The sequence below is a fragment of the Oncorhynchus gorbuscha genome, linkage group LG06 (genome assembly GCF_021184085.1).
Source record: "Oncorhynchus gorbuscha isolate QuinsamMale2020 ecotype Even-year linkage group LG06, OgorEven_v1.0, whole genome shotgun sequence".
NCBI lineage: Eukaryota > Metazoa > Chordata > Actinopteri > Salmoniformes > Salmonidae > Oncorhynchus > Oncorhynchus gorbuscha.
The window spans coordinates 80,476,118-80,503,039 of NC_060178.1; the positions used below are offsets into that span (position 1 = coordinate 80,476,118).

Genomic DNA, 26,922 nt, shown 5'->3' on the forward strand with positions numbered 1-26,922 from the left:
CATAAAGATGCGGTAGATGATAGAGTACAGTATATACATATACATATGAGATAAGTAATGTAGGGTATGTAAACAGTATATTAAGTAGCATTGTTTAAAGTGGCTAGTGTTATATTTTACATCAATTTCCATCCATTTCCAAATGGTTAGATTGTTATGAATGTACTGATATAAGGTGATGCACGTGGCATTTTGGCAACTTTACATCAGAATTGTGCCTGTTTTGATAGAGATAGAAAGAGGACTTTTAGCATGGATGAGGGCTCCCACCATTTTAAAGTAGTCAACTGGGTGGGGATTCCTATGAGTTGGGCGCAATCAGCCGATGACGAAGAAGAGAATTGACTACTTTAAAAGGGTTATAGCCTCAATGGTGCTGCCCATGCTGTTCCAGATGTTATAATGACACAGATATGAAAATGAGTCCCTTATCTATGGCTTGTTGTTCACATGCATATCTGCCCTCTCATTGGCTACATTTGAGTCATTTAGCAGGCACTCAGAGCAACTTACAGAAACAATTAGGGTTAAGTGCCTTGCTCTAAAGCACATCGACAGATTTCTGTTCACCTTGTTGGGTCAGGGATTTGAACCAGCAACTTTTTGGTAACTGGCCCAACGCTCTAACTGCTAGGTCTCATCTGACCTCACCTCGTCCTGCCTGCCTTCCATCTTTGAGGACATGTATTTCCATTGCTAGAGCTGTCACTTGACTATCTTGTCAATATAATAGACCATATTTGTCCTTGCACGTTTTTGTTCCAGTCCTATGCCAGCACACCTGATATAACTACTCAACTAATTATCAAGGCCTTGAGAGGAGAGGGTTTGTATGGGCTGTTGGGGACTAGCAGCGGACCATAAACCAGACACAGTACCGTTGAGAGTTTACACTGCTGTGAAACAAATATGATATCTATTATTTTCTTTTAGGTGACGAGGTCTACCCAGGGAAGCTTGTCAGAGCCGGCCTTGAGTACAACAGTATGTGGTGTTCAAATACTTGTTGAACAGTGTACTTTTATGTTGGATATTTAGAAATTGTGACATTGTGTTGGCAGTCCTTCAAGAGTCATGAACCTAATCACTGAACTTGCGTTATGTATAGAATTGTGACTTTATATAAATATCACAGACCTGTTCAGAAATTAGCCTGAAGAACCCAGTCTCCATCCCACATATGGTTCATCTTAAAAAGGCCAAACGGGTTTACTTTTAAACAGAGTACCAGACTCAGTCACACTTGGTTAATTTAGCCAGTGGTCCTGGTAAGAGAAAGCGGGGTTCTGTCTCTCTCTCTTTATGCATGTTTTGGTCTGAAGGCAGCAGTATATGTATCCACAATCAGCCCTTAAATCATCAAAGCACTTCACTCACCTTATTTGTGCAAAATTAAGTAATACCACATACACAAGCAAGAATATGCACGCATGCACAAATGTACGCACCCACACCCACACATACACCCACACCCACACATACACCCACACATACACCCACACATACACCCACACCCACACATACACCCACACATACACCCACACATACACCCACACATACACCCACACATACAAAGGAGAGAGAAAAGCACACTGATCCACTCACTGATCTCCAGAAACACGTTCAAAGTGAAAAATGGACTGGAGTTTCTCAGGAAAACAACATCAGAGAGATTTCACAGTTCATTTGATTACAACTCCCAAGACCTGATCCTCATGATGTAGTCTGTCACACATACAGGGATGAACTGACACAAACAACTGTCTCTGCCAAACACATACACATATGTTTATCCCAAGAACATGGCTATTTAGAGTTCAACACTTTGTATTTCTCATGGCTGAATTCATTGAATAAAATAATGAAGTGCACAAAGGAAACAGTGCTAAACAGAAAAGACTTCACAGAGTAAGAAATATTGTCTGTAGTGTGCTGAAGTGAACGTTTAAGCCTAGAGCTCATGGACGGACGGAAGTGTGTGTTATGTGTTATGTGTTGCCCTTCCAGATCAGATTCTGATTCATCCAACCCATACTTCTGAACTGACGCTCTGACCATTTAGCAGAATCTTATCCAGTGCTTATCCAGGAAATCCTGGGAAACTTTTGTTTGGACAGCTCAGCTTCTTCTAAACCAGTACTTTGTGATAATGACCTCTCTGCGCCGTTTCTTTTGACCCAATCTGATGGCGGCGCGGTTTAGGACACTACACAGTTGTTCTGGATACCTTTGTTCCGGATACCGTTGTTCTAGATACCTTTGCGTGACAGCGACTCTTTAACAGAGGTAGCTGTAACCATACCCTGGCTAACACTGTTTATACGCTGTGATCCATTTTGAAGAACACACACACAAATATGTGCGCATGTGTACGCACACACACACACACACACACACACACACACACACACACACACACACACACACACACACACACACACACACACACACACACACACACACACACACACACACACACACACACACACACACACACACACACACTGTTTATACTCTGTGATCCATTTTGAAACATTTAAGGATTTCTGCAGGCCCTTTGCTATGTTTACTCTGTGTATACAGTAGTCAGCTTAAAAAAAACTTCCATGAACGTCCAGCCGCTGGAAACTGATTGTACAGATTAGTAGCTAGACCCAGAAACATGAATGGTCTGCCAGAAGCCAAACTCAGAATATTCAGAGTATTCTAGAATGTCCCCACAGGCGCAGATTTGTTCTGCCCATTAATTTATAACCTTTTAAGATCCTTTTTCAAGGAAAAAGGAACATTCCAAAATTCCACAAGATCTCCATTTGTGTGTGTGTGTGTGTGTGTGTGTGTGTGTGTGTGTGTGTGTGTGTGTGTGTGTGTGTGTGTGTGTGTGTGTGTGTGTGTGTGTGTGTGTGTGTGTGTGTGTGTGTGTGTGTGTGTGTGTACGTGTGTGTACGTGTGTTTGTGTTTCTTTTTACTTTGCTCAACGATAGTTGCATAATCAGGGTTAAATTTGTATAACTCTGAACATCCTTTCTAATAATAATGATGTGCCTGTCTTGACAATGAAACAAATGATTCTGCTCAATATGTAGGCTAGGCTACTTATCTCATGTCATACAATAATGTAGGCCTATGAATCTCACAAGGAAGTAAGTGAATGACACAAGAAATCTCTCTCCATGCACACACAGTATGTACACACACATGCACACACACACACACACACACCACAGACACACACCATAATACATTCAATGAATACCAGATCATTACAACTGTGTCAGAATCATGTGCTTTAGTCTAGTCTTCAGCACATGACTTTAACTCACCTAATTATCTTCCCCCAATGAAAGGATTGTTTTTAAAGGATTATCCTTTCACCGTCTGGGAACCAACGTCAAAAACGAATCACTGATCTCTGGTCAGTTTTCCTTTAACTTCGCCGTTTCTAAGAGAACGCATCAGGAGGGAAAACTGATCATAGACCTGGGTTTAATTTAGAGTCATATATCTAGGAGGAGCTTAGCTTCCGCTGTTAAACCGCTGTTAGAGTCACATGATTCGGCTCCAAGTTTCACCACGGAAGCTGAGTTGAGAAATGTTGCGATAGAGTTTCAAAGTATGATCGTTTATAATCTGAAAGCTAAGGGTTTCGAACGAAGAGGTGTACATTTGAACATCATCTGATTAAACTGGTGGAAATCACGGAGGGGTAAATATGATGCATAACTGATAGGCCACAGGTAAGTTACTTTGTGTAACATGCTGTTATTATTATAGCCTACTGATGGGTGCAAGAATATCCTAATAGAAATTAATCGTGTAAAACATATATTTGTCACGTTGAATATGCCTATAGAATAGGCTAATGTCAGCTATGTGCATGACATATAATGTTATTGTATGAGCGTTAGAAGGCAAACTTCGAAGTCCCATATGGGTAAACGCTATATTTTACGTTGCGCTACCCCTGTGATGGTTTGGGGTCCGACCTGTCATCCATTCGTTGGTGATCACTGAAGACAATCCGCATAGTCTGGATGTTTGACTCGTGTTGCATGATAGTGTTTGGCAAGGCTTTGTGTTCTTCTTATTTATCATGCTTTTCATCATATGACCACTCTACAAATGCATTAATCAGAGAATTAATTCAATTATGAGTCCAGTAGAAAATTGTAAGTGGTTTGTCCTCTTCATGAATTCTACATACATTATTGATATGAGAATAACTTATGTTATTCCCTCATACCAGCTATGTAAGTAGAACCAGTTATACAAACACTGTTATTCTGTTGTTGAAGATAATACAAGGGATTAATCACAAATGTGGTAACTCTATTATAAATCTATCTTTGCACGAAGGCTCGCTTCTATCCAATTGCAGTGTAATGTTGTTCAGTGGTTTCCTGTAATATGGCAAAAAAGAGCTTCTTCCGAATCATTTGCTTAGCCTATTTAAGGGCTGTGTGTAGGGCAAAGAACGTTTCAAACTGTAAGCTTACTGTGACTTGCCTAGTTAAATCAAAAATCAAACAAAACCTGCATATTCTGCAGATGACAACAGTGCTGGTATGGTTGGTTGCCCCAGATAAGATCCCACTATGAAGTGTCTGCTGATAGCCAGCGAGAGCGCGGAGGTCCTCTTCTATTGGACAGACCCAGAGTTTGAACTCAACATCCAAGAGCAGTATGGCGCGTCACAGGAAGAGGGGGAGAAGGTAAGACGGGAGCGGCCGAGGGATACAGGATGCTTCAAGTCGTCTTGTCTATTACATAAATATAGAAGCAATGATAACATATTGCATATATGGATTAACCCAAATATCCCCAGTGACTTCATTCATATCACATTTCTGTGACTTGCTGAACTCTCTGGTCTGTCCGACAGGGGTTGTAGACATGTTGGCTGGTTCATGTAGTACCATAATCCCTCAAGGTCATTCCAGAGCAGAAAATTGGGGTTATGAGGAGAGATTCCGCTGAAGGATATGGTTGAGTGTCTCTTTCCATCCCTCCCAGCCACCAGCATTTGAGGACAGCATCAACACTCTGTTTGCCCCCATCATCATCTCCTGCAGTACCATGGTGGACAGACTGGGAGACAGCTATACATCCTTTTGTACTGAGAACAACCACACCTATGTGCTACATCAGGTAACACACACACACACACACACAGGAAACTAATGTTGCGTCATGACACAAAAACACTTCAACAGATACAGGGCAATTTGTGAGAGAACTATGCCCATAGTAAAGAATGGTCATAAAATAAGTGTAGGGGAGAGTGGGGTAAGTTGAGCCAACCTTGTTTCTAGGAAACCATACATACATTTTATCAATTGGCCATATATTTAGGAAGAGGTCATCATTTCATGGAGTCTGTGAAGGAAGAAACCACATGGAAAAAGTAGTAAGTGTAAATTAATTTCAGGTAGAGGTTTGGTGATGCTTGTTTCTACACCAAAGTATATATTTTTACGACTGTTCTATACATCAGTTGGGGTCTCTATAAGAATCAATATGAGGTCTCAAACTTAGCATGAAAGTGCATTCTTGTAACTATGTGAGCTTACAGTGGGGAGAGCAAGTATTTGATACACTGACGATTTTGCACGTTTCCCTACTTACAAAGCATGTAGAGGTCTGTCATTTTTATCATAGGTACACTTCAACTGTGAGAGACGGAATCTAAAACAAAAATCCAGAAAATCACATTGTATGATTTTTAAGTAATTAATTAGCATTTTATTGCATGACATAAGTATTTGATACATTAGAAAATCAGAACCTAATATTTGGTATAGAAACCTTTGTTTGCAATTACAGAGATCATATGTTTCCTGTAGTTCTTGACCAGGTTTGCACACACAGCAGCAGGGATTTTGGCCCACTCCTCCATACAGACCTTCTCCGGATCCTTCAGAGTTTGGAGCTGTCGCTGGGCAATACGGACTTTCAGCTCCCTCCAAAGATTTTCTATTTGGTTCAGTCTGGCTAGGCCACTCCAGGACCTTGAGATGCTTATTACGGAGCCACTCCTTAGTTGCCCTGGCTGTGTGTTTCGGGTCGTTGTCATGCTGGAAGACCCAGCCACGACCCATCTTCAATGCTCTTACTGAGGGAAGGAGGTTGTTGGCTAAGATCTCGCTATACATGGCCCCATCCATCCTCCCCTCAATACGGTGCAGTTGTCCTGTCCCCTTAGTAGAAAAGCATCCCCAAAGAATGATGTTTCCACCTCCATGCTTCACGGTTGGGATGGTGTTCTTGGGGTTGTACTCATCCTTCTTCTTCCTCCAAACACAGCGAGTGGAGTTTAGACCAAAAAGCTCTATTTTTGTCTCATCAGACCACATGACCTTCTCCCATTCCTCCTCTGGATCATCCAGATGGTCATTGGCAAACTTCAGACGAACCTGGACATGTGCTGGCTTGAGCAGGGGGACCTTGCGTGCACTGCAGGATTTTAATCCATGACGGCGTAGTGTGTTACTAATGGTTTTCTTTGAGACTGTGGTCCCAGCTCTCTTCAGGTCATTAATCAGGTCCTGCCGTGTAGTTCTGGGCTGATCCCTCACCTTCCTCATGATCATTGATGCCCCACGAGGTGAGATCTTGCATGGAGCCCCAGACCGAGGGTGATTGAGCGTCATCTTGAACTTCTTCCATTTTCTAATAATTGCGCCAACTGTTGTTGCCTTCTCAGCAAGCTGCTTGCCTATTGTCCTGTAGCCCATCCCAGCCTTGTTCAGGTCTACAATTATATCCCTGATGTCCTTACACAGCTCTCTGGTCTTGGCCATTGTGGAGAGGTTGGAGTCTGTTTGATTGAGTGGGTGGACAGGTGTCTTTTATACAGGTAACAAGTTCAAACAGGTGCAGTTAATACAGGTAATGAGTGGAGAACAGGAGGCCTTCTTAAAGAAAAACTAACAGGTCTGTGAGAGCCGGAATTCTTACTGGTTGGTAGGTGTTCAAATACGTATGTCATGCAATAAAATGCAAATTAATTACTTAAAAATCATACAATGTGATTTTCTGGATTTTTGTTTTAGATTCTGTCTCTCACAGTTGAAGTGTACCTATGATAAAAATGACAGACCTCTACATGCTTTGTAAGTAGGAAAATCTGCTAAATCGGCAGTGTATCAAATACTTGTTCTCCCCACTGTATATAGTCAAAATATTTGCCTTGGGATACGTTGAGCCCATGGCAAGTTGAGTAAATTGAAGTGTTTTCTTCCCAGGCGTTGGGATATGAGGTAACAACAGGGCCTGGCCTATGTATGTTACAAGTGTTTTAAAAAGGTCAAAGTGTTTGTTAGGTGTTACGCCTGTGTTACAATATGATTCAAATATAAAAAAGTAATTGGGCTGGGGAAAAAAGATAGACATGGTTTTAAAAAGGTAGTGGTAATGTTTTATTCAGTACAGAAATGTGTAGGTGGCTTAATTCACCCTGTCCAGCAACTCAACTTACCCCATACCCATGGTAAATTGTACTATTTAATGAAGCTGTCAGTTGAAGACTTGTGAGGTGTCTGTTTCTCAAACTGGACACGCTAATGTACTTGTCCTCTTGCTCAGTTGTGCACCGGGGCCTCCCACTCCTCTTTCTATTCTGGTTAGAGCTGTTCTGTGAAGGGAGTAGTACGCAGCATTGTATGAGATCTTCAGTTTCTTGGCAATTTCTCACCTGGAATAGACTTAATTTCTCAGAACAAGAATAGACTAAACAAGTTTCAAAAGAAAGTTATTATTTTCAGGCCATTTTGAGCCTGTAATCGAATCCACAAATGTTGATGCTCCAGATACGCAACTAGTCTAAAGAAGGTTTGTTTTATTGCTTCTTTAATCAGAACAACAGCACAGCTGAAAACTAACATAATTGTAAAAGGGTTTTCTAATGGTCAATTAGCTTTTTACAATTATTAACTTGGATTAGCTAACAACATGCCGTTGGAACACAGGAGTGATGGTTGCTGATAATGGGCCTACGTAGATATTCCATAAAAAATCAGCCGTTTCCAGCTACAATAGTCATTTACAACATTAACAATGTCTACACTGTATTTCTGATCAATTTGATGTTATTTTAATGGACAAAAAATATGCTTTTCTTTAAAAAACAAGGACATTTCTATGTGACCCCAAACTTTTGAATGGTAGTGTATGTAGCTACAGTATCTTTGTTAGAAAGAATACTATATTTCCCTTGACAGAGTGATGCTGAATGTTTAAAAAAAAATCTAGAACTTACCCCACTCTCCCTTACAACTCATTTGTGCACATAAGCCACTCAATTACAGTTCCTCTACTGTGCTGTAGTAAAAGTGAAAGCCTGCTGTTCAGTAAAGCTTCACATCATGTGAGCCTGCCTGAACCTCGCAGTAGTCATGGGATCAGACGGTGTGGCTCTGTAAATGGGTTACGATGACGTGGCCAATAGCCAACAGCAGTTCCATTCAGACCAAATGACTATCTTTTCTGCTTCTTGCCCATACGCCTTCCGGTGTTCATGGATCTCAAAGGACTAGATAGTTGTTAGCCATGTGAGACTTCCAACAAACTAAGAGGAGCATCCTCCATATTCCTTACACCAATCCAAGCCTCTCAGTTGTGTTAATAAAGAGCTTGGGACGTGTAGTACATCGCTGTGTGTGAATGGGAACTGATTTAGGGGTGATTGAGTGATTTTGATTATTTGATTGATGGAAATATTGACTGATTGAGATGTTGATTGACAGTTTGATGAGTGTCTGTACATCGCTGTGAACGGAGACAGAGAAGAGGGCGAGGAGGATCTGAAGAGGAAGATTTACGTGATGAAGAAGATGATTGAGGTCCTCTTCGGCATGGTTACCCTCAGCAGCACCCTGATCAGGAAAGAGTATGACATGACTCTTACCTTATGAAGTTCATTAGAGCTGTGTTTGTGTGTGACAGATGGACTTGTGTCCTAATGGGCTTTGTGGTTTCTCTCCAGGCTGCGTCCTCAGGACACAGAGCAGAGGACCAATCTATGGAAATATCTACAGAACCTCCTGGAGACCTACAGCCGCCTCCAAGAGCAGGACCAGAGCTTTTTAGTAGAGGTACTGTAGAATTAAGCAATAGGGCCAGATGGGGTGTGGTATATGACCAATATACCACAGCTAAGGGATGTTCTTAATCACGACGCACTGCGGAGTGCCTGGATACAGCCCTTAGCTGTGGTATATTAAATTCACAATCTGACCCTCAAACCATCACGGTCACCTAATAATCCCCAGTTTACAATTGGCTCATTCATCCCCCTCCTCTCCCCTGAAACTATTCCCCAGGTCGTTGCTGCAAATGAGAACGTGTTCTCATTCAACTTACTTGGTAAAATAACGGATAAATAAAATAAATATATTGGCTATACACCACAAACCCCTAAGGTGCCTTATTGCTATTATAAACTGGTTACCAACGTGATTAGAGCAGTAAAAATAAATGTTTTTGTCATACCTGTAGTATACGTCTGATATACCATGGCTGTCAGCCAATCAGCATTCAGGCCTCGAACCACACAGTTTATAATGTGGAGGAAATTGTAGTGTAAACTGTACTATACTCAGTCTTCTCCCCAATGTGGAAATGTAGTTTTGACCTACACGACAACATACAGGACCAGTCAAAAGTTATAATATAATAGTGAAGATGTCAACACTATGAAAAAACAGATATGGAATCCTGTAGTAACCAAAAAAGGGTTAAACAAATCTAAATATATTATGTTTGAGATTCTTCAAAGTAGCCTGATGACAGCTTTGCACACTCTTGGAATTCAGACAAAAGGACAGATTTCCAGATTTTCTAATGTCCATCGCTCGTGTTTGTTGGCCCAAGCAAGTCTCTTCTTCTTATTGGTGTCCTTTAGGAGTGGTTTCTAGGCTTGATTCACGCAGTCTCCTCTGAACAGTTGATGTTGAGATGTGTCTGTTACTTGAACTCTGTAGCATTTATTTGGGCTGCAATTTCTGAGGCTGGTAACTCTAATGAACATATCCTCTGCAGCAGAGGTAACTCTGGGTCTTCCTTTCCTGTGGTAGTCCTCATGAGAGCCAGTTTCATCATAGCGCTTGATGGCTTTTGCGACTAAGCTTGAAGAAACTTAAAAAGTTCTTGAAATGTTCAGGATAGACTGACCTTCATGTCTTAAAGTAATGATGGACTGTCGTTTCTCTTTGCTTATTTGAGCTGTTCTTGCCATAATATGGACTTGGTCTTTTACCAAATAGGGCTATCTTCTGTATACCACCCCTACCTGGTCACAACAACTGATTGGCTCAAATGCATTAAAAAGGAAAGAAATTCTACAAATGAACAAGGCACACTTGTTAATTGAAAGCATTCTAGGTGACTACCTCATGAAGCTGGTTGAGAGAATTCCAAGATTGTACAAAGCTGTCATCAAGGCAAAGGGTGGCTATATTGAAGAATCTCAAATATAAAATATATTTTGATTTGTTTAACACTTTTTGGTTACTACATGATTCCATATGTGTCATTTCATAGTTTTTTTATGTCTTCACTATTATTCTACAATGTGGAAAATAGTAAAAATAAAGACAAACCCTTGAATGAGTAGGTGTGTCCACTTTTGACTGGTACTGTATATACAACGTATGTCTCTGTCTCCCTCCATCAGGCAGTAGAGAGGTTGATCCATCCTACTCTATGTGAACAGTGTATAGAGTTTCTGGAGCGTCGCTTGGTGCAGCAGATCAACAGTAGTGTGGAGAGAGCAGGAGAGGAGGTCCTCCATGCATTCATACTGGTGCACACCAAACTACTAGCCTTCTATTCCAGGTTACTGTCCATTACTATTAAGACCAAACTACTAGCCTTCTATTCCAGGTTACTGTCCATTACTATTAAGACCAAACTACTAGCCTTCTATTCCAGGTTACTGTCCATTACTATTAAGACCAAACTACTAGCCTTCTATTCCAGGTTACTGTCCATTACTATTAAGAACAAACTACTAGCCTTCTATTCCAGGTTACTGTCCATTACTATTAAGAACAAACTACTAGCCTTCTACTCCAGGTTACTGTCCATTACTATTAAGAACAAACTACTAGCCTTCTATTCCAGGTTACTGTCCATTACTATTAAGACCAAACTACTAGCCTTCTATTCCAGGTTACTGTCCATTACTATTAAGAACAAACTAGTAGCCTTCTATTCCAGGTTACTGTCCATTACTATTAAGAACAAACTAGTAGCCTTCTATTCCAGGTTACTGTCCATTACTATTAAGACCAAACTACTAGCCTTCTATTCCAGGTTACTGTCCATTACTATTAATAACAAACCTACAAGCTTTCTACACAAGGTTGACGGGCCACTGTAACGTCACTTTTTCACATAATAAAGAGCATTTTCACATAATGACATTGCAAATCACGTACAGAGGGAGGTGCCTCTGAATCAGGGTTGGGGTCAAATCAGGACATTAACTGAAATTCCAATTCAGTTGCATTCATTTTCAATGCTTTCTCAATAAACTGAAAAGGTGGAGCTATTTAAAAAAATATATACATTTCTGAATTTTAAATTCAAATCACTTCCTGAATTGAGTGACTTGAATTGACCCCCAAACCTGCTCTGAGTACCTTTCTATCCACCCCTCTCCTCTCCTCCACAGTCGTAACGCTAGTACCCTCACCTCGTCTGACCTGCTGGCTCTTATCGTCATGGTGCAGAACATGTATCCTAGCAACATCGACCTGGAGGATACTGCCCCCGAGGTAGGAGCACTGAGAGTGAAAGAAGAAGAATATCATACTCTGTCTGAATGCTTCGGAAGTTTAATAACTGTGTCGTGTGTGTGCAGGATGTGGAGAACACCTCAGCCCCAGATATATTCTACACTCCAGAGCCTTCCCCTACTAATAGGGACTCTGGGACTGACAGGGACTCTGTTAATTCAGGTAGGTGTCTGTGACGTGCTCTGTCATTTTTGCCTATGTGGCTCGGTGCAGTGATATGCTATACTTCCATTGCCTTTGTTTCAACTCACTAACCCTCTGCTCGCTCTCTTTGCAGGCAGACATGAGGAGAGCAGGCATGAGGAGAGCTGGCATGAGGAGAGCTGTCATGAGGAGAGCTGTCATGAGGAGAGCTGTCATGAAGAGAGCTGTCATGTGGGGAGCGGTACTCCTGTGTTCCAGTTTTTGGATCCAGACATTCAGGTGAGCTTGGGGGGAGAGGTATACAGTCATGGCCAAAAGTTTTGAGAATGACACAAATATTAGTTTTCACAAAATCTGCTGCCTCAGTGTCTTTGGATAGTTTTTGTCAGATGTTACTGAAGTATAATTACAAGCATTTCATAAGTGTCAAAGGCTTTTATTGACAATTACATGAAGTTGATGCAAAGTCAATATTTGCAGTGTTGACCCTTCTTTTTCAAGACCCCTGTAATCCGCCCTGGCATGCTGTCAATTAACTTCTGGACCACATCCTGACTGATGGCAGCCCATTCTTGCATAATCAGTGCTTGGAGTTTGTCAGAATTTGTGGGTTTTTGTTTGTCCACCAGCAGTCCAATCCCTGTACTTTTTGCAGAATATCAGTTTGTCTCTGATGTTTTTCCTGGAGAGAAGTGGCTTCTTTGCTGCCCTTCTTTTTATTTACTTATTTTTTATTTTACCTTTATTTAACTAGGCAAGTCAGTTAAGAACAAATTCTTATTTTCAATGACGGCCTAGGAACAGTGGGTTAACTGCCTGTTCAGGGGCAGAACGACAGATTTGTACCTTGTCAGCTTGGGATTCGAACTTACAACCTTTCGGTTACGAGTCCAACGCTCTAACTACTAGGCTACCCTGCCGCCCCTGTCTTGACACCAGGACATCCTCCAAAAGTATTCGCATCACTGTGCGTGCAGATGGACTCACACCTGCCTGCTGCCATTGCTGAGCAAGTTTTGTACTGTTGGTGCCCCGATCCCGCAGCTGATCATTGCAACCACTTTACCTCTGACCCCAATTAAAAATCCACAGGAGATAAAAGTGAAAGAGGACAATTCCATGTCTGAACTTTTCTCTGCAATCCAGACCCTGACTACTAAACAAGACGCTACGTTCTCCAAAATGTCCATCATAGAGCGGGCTACTGAAGAAACATCAAAGAAGATTGATCATTTGTCAGAGACTGTCCGTCAGCTTCACACAGTTGTGAACGAGAACAAGGACAATATAACATTCCTAGAGAACGAGCTGAAGGAACTGCAATCCCCAAATAATGAGCTGTGTGAGAATGTAGCTGAACTTCAATGGTACTCTCGCAGGTGGGATCTGAAAATCCAAGGTGTAAAAGAGGGAGAGGACATTAGGGAAGCAGTCATTAATATCCTGGGAAAAGTGGCTCCGTGCATCAAAGACAAGCTAAGAAACCTGATCGACGTGGTTCATCGACTTGGGAAACGAAAATCTGATGGACCCCCTGGCAAAATGGCCAAGGGGAACACATTTCTGGATGAGAAGAAGCTCCGCATCAAAGAGGCTCTGATCCCGCAGGATCATACTGCCAGGGAGGAACTGTGGCCAATTACACAGATAGTACGACAAGAGGGAAAGAAGGCTGGGTTCAAGGGAACATGCGTTCACCGAAGGAAGAAAGAGTACTGGCTAGCTCTGACATTAACCACACTTGAACTGTGAGTACTTCCACGAGTAAATTTACAGTTCGAACTACAATTTATGAACACTTGCCAACCCAAAAAAGAAAAGGGATTTGTTTTACTGTTAACCACCGCTACCTCAACTGAGTGTAGTTTTCTGTCCGATTAACCCTCTCAATGTTTACTGTTTGTTTTACTGTTAACCACCGCTACCTCAACTGAGTGTAGTTTTCTGTCCGATTAACCCTCTCAATGTTTACTGTTTGTTTTACTGTTAACCACCGCTACCTCAACTGAGTGTAGTTTTCTGTCCGATTAACCCTCTCAATGTTTACTGTTTGTTTTATTGTTCACATTACTACATCTGTCTAGTTTGTGTCTCTTTATTTTTTAATGCAGGAGTTTTTTTTCAACTCTCTCAATATCGTTAGCCTGAATGCTAGGGGTTTGAGAGATCTTACAAAAAGAAATCCTCATTTTTATATTGTAAACACAGTAATCCAGATTTAGTTTTTCTTCAGGAAACTCATTTGTGTAAAGTGACTTGAAATTTTGGAAGACAGGCCTATTTCAGTCATGGCCTATTTCAGTCATGGCCTATTTCAGTCATGGCCTATTTCAGTCATGGCCTATTTCAGTCATGGCCTATTTCAGTCATGGCCTATTTCAGTCATGGCCTATTTCAGTCATGGATCAAACCATTCTGCTGGTGTTTGATGCTTATCCACAAGTTTAAAGGCAACATTCTAGAATCCACATCTTCACAGGATGGCAGATGGGTCATAGTAACGGTTAAACTTGACAATGCTATTTTCATCATCTGTATTGTAACTCACATGCTCCAAATAAGACCCCTTTAGCCCAACTTACCGGAAAATTACAGGATTTATGCAACAATTACTCAGAGGCTTTTCTAATTCTCTCATGAGATTTTAACGAAACACCTGATGACTCTGCTGATCATTTTTACTCCTAGAATGAGTCAAAGCTCTCAAAATAACAATATCATTACAACATTATGCAAGGATCTCTCTGTTGATGATTCCTGGTGTTTTTTCAACCCGGATTCAAAAGGTTATACCTGGACCGACTATGTCACGACAATCTAGAATAGATTTATTCCTAATTTCCCCCTTTTTGTTACAGTATGTTATAGATGTAGATCATCATTTGGTTTGGTCATCATTCATTTCCCTGAATTTACAAGCTACTAAAAATTCTAAAGGTATTCGAGGATATTAGAAATTAAACAACACACTTCTTAAAGAGCCTATTTTTATTGGAAACATCAAATCGTTAGCCAAACATATTTCTGTAAGAAAAGACTTGGGTCATGGAAGTAGATGGAATTCTATAATAGAAAGTCAGAGTAGCCATTAAATGTGCCAAAGAGCTGAAGAACCTTTTGGAAAAAAAGATTTGATGAGCAAGCTTGACAGTTTTTATGAAAGATAATCTATCTCAAGAAGAAGAGTTTGGCAAATTGTGCTTTTGTCAGATCAAGAGCTAAATGTATTGAAGAGGGGGAAAGAAACACCAGTTATTCATTTTGCATTTGAAAAGAGAAACAACAATAACGACACTCAACATGAATGATGTACTATGTAAAGATCCCATTACAATATCAACATTTGTCTATTCCTTATATGAAAATCTTTACAACTCACAATTTCAGGAAGATGGTTGTGAAAGCTTAAATTGACCACATTCAGAGTTATGGCCCTGTAATTGAGGAGGATTTCCACTCCGATTGCAATTCACCTGTTTCAATCAAAGAAATTAGAGAAGCTCTGAATTCAATGAAAAAAGGGAAATCACCTGGCGCTGATGGCCTGTCAGTTGAATTCTATAGACGGCTTTGGGAGTTACTAGAAGACCCCATTGTTTATATGGTTTAAGATTGCATCGAAAATGGTGAAACTGTCTCCACTATGAAAGGGCCTTATTTCACCGATTCCGAAGACCCTTCTCTCATTGACAATTGGAGACACAATTACTTTATTAAATATTGATTACAAATTGACTGCTCTGGTTTATGCCAAAATATTAAAGAAAGGAATTACATACCATTATAAATGAGACTCAAGGGCTGTCACAACCTCCAACAATCGTTTAGTCTTGCACCTTTTTAGATTATTCAGATGGAATTGATTCAGATGGTGTTTTATTTTTGTACTTCTGTAAAGCCTTTGACACAATTGAACATTTTTCTTTCAGTGAAAATTGTATCAAAGTCATTCGCATGTTTTACAAAGATATAAATAGTTCTGTGATACTAAACCTTAATTCTGTACATCCAAAAGATTCATTATCAACAGAAGTGAATGACAGGGATGCCCAATTTTGCCCTTTTTATTCATTTTGGTCATGGAACTTTTTCTATTTTCTATTTCTAGATATTCTGAATATTGCATATCTGCATGGTTTATCCCTTTTTAACAGAGAAATCTGAATTTACCAACTGGCGGACGATACTACTCTTTTTTTTCTCTTTTATAAACAAAGACCAGGTTGCCCATGCCCTTAATGCGATCACTGCATTCTCTATTGCATCTGGATTAAAACTGAACATTTCTAAATGTGAAATGTTTACATGAGTGAGGATAATGAAATATTCCTATAAAGGACTGTTAAATATTTTGGAATATATCTATCAAAAGAGCACTTATCAAACAACACATTTCTCTCCTAAAATTAAGAAAACCAAGAAAATAGTTAATAATTTGCTACAAAGGGATCTTTCTATACTTGGGAGAATGCTTCTGTCCAGGGCAGAGGGACCGTCTTGCTTTGTGTACCCCCTCATCATCTTTTATTTGTAAAGTGATCAACAAGACCTTTCTTGACTTCATCTAGAAAAATAAGTCTCAAACTAAAAAAAGTCAGTCCTTTCAAATAAAATAACTGAAGGAGATCTGGAAGTATTGGATTATAAATTACACTTTCAAGATCAATTGGTTGAAAATATGTCAATACAGAATCAATTTGGCTTTTGCCGACTGGTTGAGTACCGGTACACACTAACGTTACTAAGTGTGCTATTTTTCAAATGTTGCCCTACCGGAGTTACAGTAATAGAGTCACTGCTATTAGCTTCACGACTGACATTTGGGTCAGCGAAATCAGCCCCATGAGCCTGCTGAGTCTCACAGCACAGTGAGTCGTCAAGGATTTCGTACTGAGGAAAGTCGTATTTCATGCTTATGAATGTGCTGATTGTCATATCGCTGCTGCCATTTCAATGGCTTTTGAGATAATATGTTTGAAACTTGGAAACATGAACACCCTAGCTAGCTCCATTCGAACAACTGACTTGAGAAATAAGCTCATCAACTGTGCCTGCAGCAGATGTGATACCATCTGTCATGGCCTTGAAATGTTTGAAAAATGGTACCGGAGAAGAAGCCAGACGTTTTACGTGTCCCCCACCGATTATTTTTTTTAAAAGTTTATTTGCATTGTTTGTGACTTAGTATTTTACTTATTTTGTACATAATGTTTCCGCTACCATCTCTTATGACCAGAAAATAACTTCTGGACATCAGGACTACGATTACTCACCATGGACTGGCAGAATCCTTTTTTTCCTTTTAACGAGTCTGACGAGCCCGACGCGAACAATATACTGCTTTTTTGGGAACAGACTCAAATATCCGTGATTTGCGTGAAGAGGAGGTGGAGAAAGAGGCCAGAGGGCGGGCTGCCTTCTGAGAATTAGTAGGCGATCTAATAAACCTCCACTTCCTTCCATTCTGCTAGCAAACGTGCAATCTTTGGAGGATAAAATCAATGATCTACGCACAAGATTAAACTACCAACGGGACATTCAAAACTGTAATATCTTATGCTTCACGGAGTCGTGGCTGAACGACGACACTATCACCAGTGACGAGGTCAATAAAAAAATTGGTCAGATGAAGCAGATGCTAAGCTAAAGGACTGTTTTGCTAGCACAGACTGGAATGGGTTCCGGAATTCCTCCAATGGCATTGAGCAGTACATCACATCATTCATTGGCTTCGTCAATAAGTGCATCGATGACATATTTCAGTCTGAGCTAAAGGCTAGAGCTGCCGCTTTCAAGGAGCGGGACTTTAACCCGGAAACTTATAAGAAATCCCGCTATGCCCTCCGAAGATCCATCAAACAGGCAAAGCATCAATACAGGACTAAGATGGAGTCTTACTACACCGGCTCTGACGCTCATCAGATGTGGCAGGTCTTGCAAACCATTACAGACTACAAAGGGAAGCACAGCCGAGAGCTGCCCAGTGACACAAGCCTACCAGACAAGCTAAACTACTTCTATGCTCGCTTTGAGGCAAATAACATGCATGAGAGCACCAGCTCCAGGAAGACTGTGTGATCACGCTCTCCGCAGCCAATGTAAGTAAGACCTTTTAGACAGGTCAACATTCACAAGGCTGCAGGGCCAGACGGATTACCAGGACGTGTACTGCGAGCATGCGCTGACCAACTGGCAAGTGTCTTCACTGACATTTTCAACCTCTCCCTGTCTGAGTCTGTAATACCAACATGTTTCAAGCAGACCACCATAGTCCCAGTACCCAAGAACACTAAGGTAATCTGCCTAAATGACTACATTGACTACAGCTCAGCGTTCAACACCATTGTGCCCTCAAAGCTCATCAATAAGCCAAGGATCCTGGGACTAAACACCTCCCTCTGCAGCTTGATCCTGGACTTCCTGACAGGCCATACCCAGGTGGTAAAGGTCGGTAACAACACATCCTCCACACTGATCCTCAACACAGGGGCCCTTTCTCCCTTCAATGAAGCTTCCAGTTGAGGACTTGTGAGGCGTCTTTCTCAAACTAGACACTCTAATGTACTTGTCCTCTTGCTCAGTTGTGCACCGGGGCCTCCCACTCCTCTTTCTATTCTGGTTAGAGCTGTTCTGTGAAGGGAGTAGTACACAGCGTTGTACGAGATCTTCAGTTTCTTGGCAATTTCTCACATGGAATAGCCTTCATTTCTCCGAACAAGAATAGGCTGACGAGTTTCAGAAGAATGTTCTGTTTCTATCCATTTTGAGCCTGTAATCAAACCCACAAATGCTGATGCTCCAAATACTCAACTAGTCTAAAAAAGGCCCGTTTTATTGCTTCTTTCATCAGCACAACCGTTTTCAGCTGTGCTAACATACTTGCAAAAGGGTGTTCTAATAATCAGTTCGCTAATTCAAGTTTGTCATTTTAAAGAGGCTAATACAACATGCCATTGGAACACAGGAGTGATGGTTGCTAATAATGGGCCTCTGTATGCCTATGTATATATTCCATAAAAAATCTGCTGTTTCCAGCACAAAAGTCATTTACGACATTAACAATGTCTACACTGTATTTCTGATCAATTTGATGTTATTTTAAAGGACAAAATAAATGTGCTTTTCTTTCAAGGACATTTTTAAATGACCCCTAACTTTTGAACCGTAGTGTGTAATATATATATAAGCAATTTGTGCATGTATTTTCTTGTTTAAACCTGTGTTTTGTTTGATGTAAGTTGTTGATCATTTTGTATTATGAAATATAATAATGAAGAAAATTGACACTGATTTCCATGAAGTTCCCACTTTGGATTTCCCACTTCAACCCCAAATCTACTATACCTTGACTAAAACGATGACTAATTTACTTAAATCGTTGTGAAACATCGTGGGTAAGCTCTGGGCATTGTCTTTCAGCTGGAAAAAAGGTGTCGTGGTACAAAATGTCATACAGAAGTTTAAAATGCATTTTGGTATTACATTTTATAAAATGTTTAATAAAATTAAGGGGATGATGACGCAATCTTTGTGAGAGGGAGGGAAGCTGATTTAATTGGTCCTCAACTCGTGTCTCAGACACTTCATTCAGGATAAGTGAAGTTAGCCCTGAGTTAGCCTGCCCCGGGTCAAGTTAGTTCTGAAGGATTCGTTGCCACATTAATGTACCTGGCTAAAAGGTGAGCCACTTTTGTGACACCGGTTATCCCGAGTTAACCTCAGAGTTGATGAAAGTTACCTCGCTATTTCCTCAAACCAGATTTGTAGTATAGGGCCAAACCATTAGGACAAAATGGCAACACGGCATTACTGCACCAAAAAGGGCTGGATCCTAACTAGAGAAATGCATGTACCTTAGACTTTCTCATAAATCATGCATTTAAAATAGACAGACCTTGGAGGGTCATTTTTTTTTGTTGATCTGTTTGAAACTTGCTCTTGCTCAAAGCCCTTGGATTTGCATGTTCTTTAGAATCTATATAGTGTAACTTCTCATGAGATTAAATTAATGTAAATAACATTCTGTCTTCAGATGGCAGAGGACAGTCTCCAGACCCTGGAAGCTCCTCCCCCTGACCCCTCAAACCCTAGCAGAGTCTTCCTAGAGGTCACGCTGAAGGAGGGCTGCTATCCCATGATGCCTCACTCCATGTACTGTCTGCCACTCTGGCCGGGCATCACTCTGGTGCTACTCACTAAGGTCTGTATATACACAGACAGACAGACAGACAGACAGACAGACAGACAGACAGACAGACAGACAGACAGACAGACAGACAGACAGACAGACAGACAGACAGACAGACAGACAGACAGACAGACAGACAGACAGACAGACAGACAGACAGACAGACAGACAGACAGACAGACAGACAGACAGACAGACAGACAGACAGACAGACAGACAGACAGACAGACAGACAGACAGACAGACAGACAGACAGACAGACAGACAGACAGACAGACAGACAGACAGACAGACTCAAAGAGAAAGAGTAAGCAAATCATGCAAATCACACAACTGTGGGTGTTATTTTAGATCAGACCAGAAGATGGCAGTAACTTGTCACTGAGATAAGACTGCTCTCTCTATCTCTCCCTCGCTCCTTCTCCCCCCCCCCTTCTCTCTCTGTAGATACCTAACAGTAACCTGGCCATGTCAGTCTATGTGTTCCTGGAGGCATTTGCTAAGTTGGAGAAGCGTCTGAGTGAAGGTCTGGAGGGGTCAGCGGCCCGCGGCCAGACGTCCATACAGGACCTCCGCAACAAACTGGACAAGTTCATTAGGGCATTGGGAACCTCAGACATACAGGTGGGTGTAATGTATGAAGTCCTAGCTGTGTATGGAAGCGTTTTGTCATTGAAAAGCATTTGATATTCTGCCAGTGACAGATTTAAAACCTAATTTCAGTTTATGTGACAAAACAAGCAAGTATTGCGTAGAGAATCATTGTACCATCTTAACCTCTGTGAAATATATTTTCCATAACCCAAAATATTGTATATTCAGCTGTTTGAAGCAGGTGTACCAAACCGGAAGTAAGACACAGAAACTAAACTTAAGAACGGGAAGCATAGAAATAGCACACATAGAACATATCTACAGCGTCTTAAACTTGCTTTCATTGAGAATGACAGATCTATAACACACAATTCCATGGTCGGGTCGCCCAAAATGTTACATAAAAACATTGCTAAAGTATTTATAACACATCTGCTGGTCTCCTCTCTTTCAGACGTCCCAGCTACAGAGTGTGTGGACAGAGTTTAAGAGCCGGGCATTCACCAGAGGAGGACCTGGCTTCAGCAAGGAGTAAGTGTCTTGTCTACTGCCACCTGCTCTATATGTCCCAATCCCATGTCGACCCCTAGCCCCTGCTCCCTATGTTCTACTGTAGATCTGGAGGATTAGATACAGTATGTATATGTGTGGGTCTATATTTTATATATATATATATATATTTTTTTATATTATTGTTAGATATTACTTTTTTGTTGGAGCTAGAAAATACAAGCATTTTTCTGCTCTTGCGATAACATCTGATAATCTGTGCACGCAACCATCAAACTTTGATTTGATTTGCCATGGGTCCATTTAGCATTTGGGAAGATGTTTATCATTATGTTATCTCTGAACTCTGTCCCTAGCCTGGTCCCCGGGTGTGGTAGTGTGAAGAGTCAGCTGTGTGGAGTCTACAGACAGTTTTTCATCATACTGTATCTGTCCCTAGCCTGGTCCCCTGGTGTCGTACTATGAAGAGCCAGCTGTGTGGAGTCTACCGACAATGTTTCATCACAGAGAACACAGTTGGAGGAGGGAATCCACAGCGTCTATCACCCAGTCTACAGGACAGAGCTCTCACCATGGTGCAGTATGTATGAGGCCCAGGACTAGCTAATAGTATTTCTCTCAATAGCAACCAACCAGTGCTGTATGTATTGTGTAAAGGCCTGTAGGACAGAGCTCTGGATACCTGTACAGGTGAAGATACTATTCTTATCTTCTCTATTCTCTCTCCCTCCTCTTGTCCTTCCTCTATCCCCTTCCTTTCACCCCCCCCCCCTCTCTCAGGGAGAAGTTGATGGATTGGAAAGACTTCCTGTTGGTGAAGAGTAAGAGAAACATCACCATGGTGTCATATCCTGCCTCACATTAACCCCGCCCTCTGGAGCCATGTTAGAAATCTCAAATGGCCCCTTATTTCCTATGCTTGTGCTCCTAATATTAAGAGGTTAGATGTAGGGTTGGTGTGTTAAAGAGAAGGGGTAGCCTATACAAAGTCTTTAGAAGAGGTAGCGTTTGACCAAAACACCCAGTTGTTCTCCAAGAGGGTTGGCCACCCCTGATCTTGACTAACCGGGAGCAATAAGTAAATTATTGTAGAAACTCCCATTGTCAGGCTAAATCTCCAATGGTTTCAGTGCAGACCTCCATGTTTCCCCATTTCCAGAGCATTTTGAAAGCAATAGGAGCTGATCGCTATCCATGAAGTATGTTGTGCCCTGGTGTGTCACAGACAGTTTTTATTTATGTATTGGATGAAATGTATACTGTATGTCACTGAAGGGGTAGAATGTAATCATGCAGCTCGTTGAAATCGAACCAAATGCTGCTACTGTACAGTAGTTTGACCAGGTTGGACAGATATCTCTAGACAAGAGATTGTCAAGTGTATTTACTCCAGATGATGTTACGTACCCAGAGAAGTTACTGTAGTGCTGTGGTATTAGGCTCTGTGTTGTACTGTATCTGTGTGTTGTGAGGTGTATTGACCTTAACACAGCGGATATTACGTACCTTGAGGAGTTCCCGGGCCTGATCCATTTCATCTACGTCGACCGCACCGCTGGTCAGATGATCGCTCCATCTCTCAACATCACGGACCGCGCAACCTCTGAGCTAGGAAAGGGGCCACTGGCTCACTTCATAAAGGGCAAGGTTAGACGGTACCATCTACACTGGTTCTAGAGGGTTGTCTAAGAGTTATCCACTAGTTTGGGATTGTAATCAACTAAAGTAGGCTCTCAATGCATATGGGGAATCAAAAGTTGCCTCTATAAATGTAAAGCTGGTTTGATATTTTTAGTAAAAGGGTTTCACTGATGATTTCTCGGTCTCTCTCTGTCTATATATCTCTGTTTCTCTCCCTCTCTGTATCTCTCGCTCTCTTTCTTCGTTTCTTCTCGGTCTCTCTCTGTAGGTATGGGGCCTGGTTAATACATCGAGGATTTACCTACAGAAGGGTTATTCCACTGTCACTCTGAGAGATGGAGACTACTTCTTCTGCTACTTCCTCTGGTTCGAAAACGAAACGGTAAATGACCTCAATGTTGGGTATACCAAGCTGGATTTTTCCATTGGAATGTTCTGGAACGTCATTGTTTGTATGACCCTTGACCTCTGTCACCTGACCAATCAGGGCTACAAGCTGGAAGTAAAGGACCTGCCAATCCTGCCCAATGACTCCGCCCCCATCGGAATGCTGGCCTGGGACTACTACAGGTGAGGAGGAGGTGCTGTGTGGGTGTGTGTATGTATGTATGTATGTATAATGCATTCTCTAGTATTTATGGCTGTATTACAGGAGTGTGTGTGTGCTCCTGTTCCCCTCCACAGGAAGCTGTTGCGCTATTATAGTAAGAGCCACCAGGGGGAGGTGGTGAAGTGTTATGAGCTGCTGACAGTCCATCTAGGAGTCATCCCAACAGAGTACATACTACAACACTGTAGTCAATTAGCACGCAAACTCTGGGAGCCCTCACGTATACCCCTACTGTAGGAGACACACACACACACATAGATCACTGATTGTACAAAACATTATGTACACCTGCTCTTTCTATGACATTAACTGACCAGGTCAAAGGTATATCTTATTGATGTCACTTGTTAAATCCACCTCAATCAGTGCAGATAAAGGAGAGGAGACAGGTTAAAGAATATTTTTTAAGCGTTGAGAAAATTGAGACATTGGTTGTGTATGTGTGCCATTCAGATAGTGAATGGGCAAGACAAAAAGTGCCTCTGAACAGGGTATGTCAGTAGGTAGGTGCCAGGGGCACCGGTTTGTGTCAAGAACTGCAACGCTGGGTTTTTCACACTCAACAGTTTCCCGTGTGTATCAAGAATGGTCCACCACCCAAAGGACATCCAGCCAACTTGGCACAACTGTGAGAAGCATTGGAGTCTAAATGGGCCAGCATCCCTGTGGAACGCTTTCAACACCTTGTAGAGTCCATTCCCCCGACTAATTAAGGTTGTTCTGAGGGGAAAGAGGAGGGGGATTCAACTCAATATTAGGAAGGTGTTCTTAATGTTTTTTACATTCAGTGTATACACACCGCATTACCACGGTAATACACACACAAACACCAGGGAAGGCTGGTGGGAGGTGCTATGGCTGATGATTGCAATGGCTAAAAGGGAATAAATGGAAACCACATGTTGGTGACTCTGATCCATTAATTCCATTCCAGATATTACAATGAGCCTGTCCTCCTATAGCTCCTCCCACCAGCCTCCACTGACACACACACACACACACACACATCTGTGACCATGAAACATGGTGGTACACATTCAACCCTGCTGAAACGTGTGGGCATCAGTGCCAATAAAGGATGTTTACAGGTGACAGTTTGTCCAACAATAACAGTGTGTATTCTATATTCCAAATCATCCTGTTCTACCATCTGCAAGACACTGGAATGACATAGCCAAGTGATTGACCTTTAGCACTGATAAATACTGTTTAACTGGCACTTGTCCTGCTGCTTTTATGATAATACACGTCACTGTTGTCATCACTGGCTTTTCTCTGAAACCTCAAAAATACTTTATCCTTTCATTTTTTTGTTTTTTGAATAGATTGTGAACCGATGTATTACCTAGTGGATAATGACAAGTTCAAACTGCTTTGAGTATTTTCAGTGATAGCAGATATTGCAGTTATAATATAATCTGTTTTTCTTTTCTTTTTGTAAATGTTTATATTGTCTTGTATTTCACCATGTATTGAATTCAGTCAATTATTGTATTTTTTTTCTTCATTTCTCACAGGCAGTTAATTTTCTATAATGTTTCTGCTAACAATTCAAATGGGTGTTATAGTGATGACATGGCAGTGCAATGAAAATATGAACAAGTAACTCACACAGCTGAGCGTGATACCAGGTGCATGGAGCAAACAATATACTTATTAAATATAAGAAAAATATTGATGCTTTCAAAAATGTTATGGATCTATTTATCCACTTAGTTTTGAGACACTGGTAAATAGATCCATTGAAATGTTGGAAGCATCAAGATTACCAGTGTGCTTGTTTCTTCTTTTGAATGCAATACAAAAACACTTCTCCTTGTTTCTTTGCTTTAAACCCAGTTGAGCTGACAGACATTTTGTACTGTTTCGCTATTGTTTTCGTCTTCAATCTAGTAAGAGGGCAATATTTTATTCATGTAGTAGTCCCCCCCCCCCCCCCCGGAAAGTTAGGACCTTTGGCTTTCACCTGGAATTGTTGATTTATGCCTGGGAAAGAAAAAAGCCTTTTCAACCCATAAGATCTAGTACATAATAGAAGTATACTAAAATGATGGTATGATAAAAATAATCAAATAATAATCAAATGTGTGAATTAAGCCTTTTCATACTTTATAAAATGTCCATATATGTTAGAATCTATTTTAGGAACATCTACCCCATATATTTCACCTTCTTCATTACTTTACCAAACATATGATTATAGTTATAGTCAAAATTGGTTTCATCTAAATCAACATTTGGGCCATTTTAACAGCATGCCTCTCTGCTATAGGGGATAAGGGCTATGTAAAGGGCTCTATTTATTTATTTTTGCTGAGCATATGAAAGTCTGCTGCCTCCAACATAAAACAAATGTTTGACTTCCACACAAAATTACCTACACAGCCTTAAAATATTCCAAAACATGCATCCTGTTTGCAACAAGGTACTAAAGTAATACTGCAAAAAAATGTGGCAAAGGAATTCCATTTTTGTCCTGAATACAAAATGTTATGTTTGGTGAAAATCCAACACAAACACATCCCTGAGTACCACTCTCCATATTTTCAAGCATGTTGATGGCTGCATTTTATTATGGGTATGATTGTCATCGGCAAGGACTCGGGTGTTTTTCTGGATTTCAAAAAAATGGAATTGAGGTAAGCACAGGTAAAATCCCTGAGGAAAACCTGATTCAATTTGTTTTCCACCAGACACTGGGAGACATATTCACCTTTCCGCAGGACAATAACCCAAATCACAATGCCATATCTGAGCGGCCTAGTTACAGTTTTGACTTATATCTGCTTGACAATCTATGGCAAGACTTGAAAATAGCTGTCTAACAATGATCAACAACCATATTGACAGAGCTTGAGGAATTATTTAAGAGAAATTGGCAAGTATTGCACAATCAAGGTGTGCCAAGCTTCTAGAGACTAAGCTAAAAAGACAGCTGTAATCACTTCTAAAGGTGTTTTTAACATGTATCGACGGGGGATGAATACTTATCTTAACAAGTATATTTGTGTTTTGTTTTTCAGAAATACATAATGTTAGTATTATTCATCCACTTTGTCAGAGTATTTTGTCTAGATCATTGACAAAAAATAAACGTTTATTTTTAGCCCGACTTTGCAACACAAGAGAATATGAAGAAATCCTGTTAACCTAGCTACATATTATTATATATAATATAGTGTCGTTTTGAGGGTGGAAGTTGTATTCTTGTTACCAAGTTGTGGGTTTTGTGACTTTTTGTCGGTTGCCTATACCTAAATCCGCCACTGCTCGCAGGAGTTACTTTTTGGTCTAAACTCCACTCACCGTGTTTGGAGGAAGAAAAAGGATGAATACAACCCCAAGAACACCATCCCAACTGTGAAGCATGGAGGTGGAAACATCATTCTTTGGGGATGCTTTTCTGCAAAGGGGACAGGACAACTGCACGGTATTGA

The 26,922-nt window shown here is 40.9% G+C and overlaps 1 protein-coding gene across 2 annotated transcripts; it reads left to right on the forward strand.

Moving 5' to 3' along the window:
• The first annotated feature begins 3,551 nt into the window (after positions 1 to 3,551).
• hps1 (HPS1 biogenesis of lysosomal organelles complex 3 subunit 1) lies at positions 3,552 to 26,597 on the forward strand. Of its 2 annotated transcripts, none has more exons than XM_046354224.1 (18): positions 3,552 to 3,737; positions 4,549 to 4,712; positions 5,014 to 5,148; positions 8,745 to 8,887; positions 8,984 to 9,092; positions 10,673 to 10,833; positions 11,675 to 11,777; positions 11,864 to 11,960; positions 12,076 to 12,221; positions 19,975 to 20,142; positions 20,578 to 20,754; positions 21,179 to 21,255; positions 21,674 to 21,814; positions 22,015 to 22,080; positions 22,737 to 22,881; positions 23,144 to 23,257; positions 23,363 to 23,445; positions 23,560 to 26,597. In XM_046354224.1, exons 2-18 carry the CDS (start codon positions 4,596 to 4,598, stop codon positions 23,720 to 23,722), a joined length of 2,145 nt encoding a protein of 714 aa, XP_046210180.1. In that variant the 5' UTR covers positions 3,552 to 3,737; positions 4,549 to 4,595; the 3' UTR covers positions 23,723 to 26,597. The 2 variants fall into 2 exon arrangements, with proteins under 2 accessions (XP_046210180.1, XP_046210181.1); XM_046354225.1 differs by having other exon boundaries at positions 4,583 to 4,712.
• Positions 26,598 to 26,922: the final 325 nt, after the last annotated feature.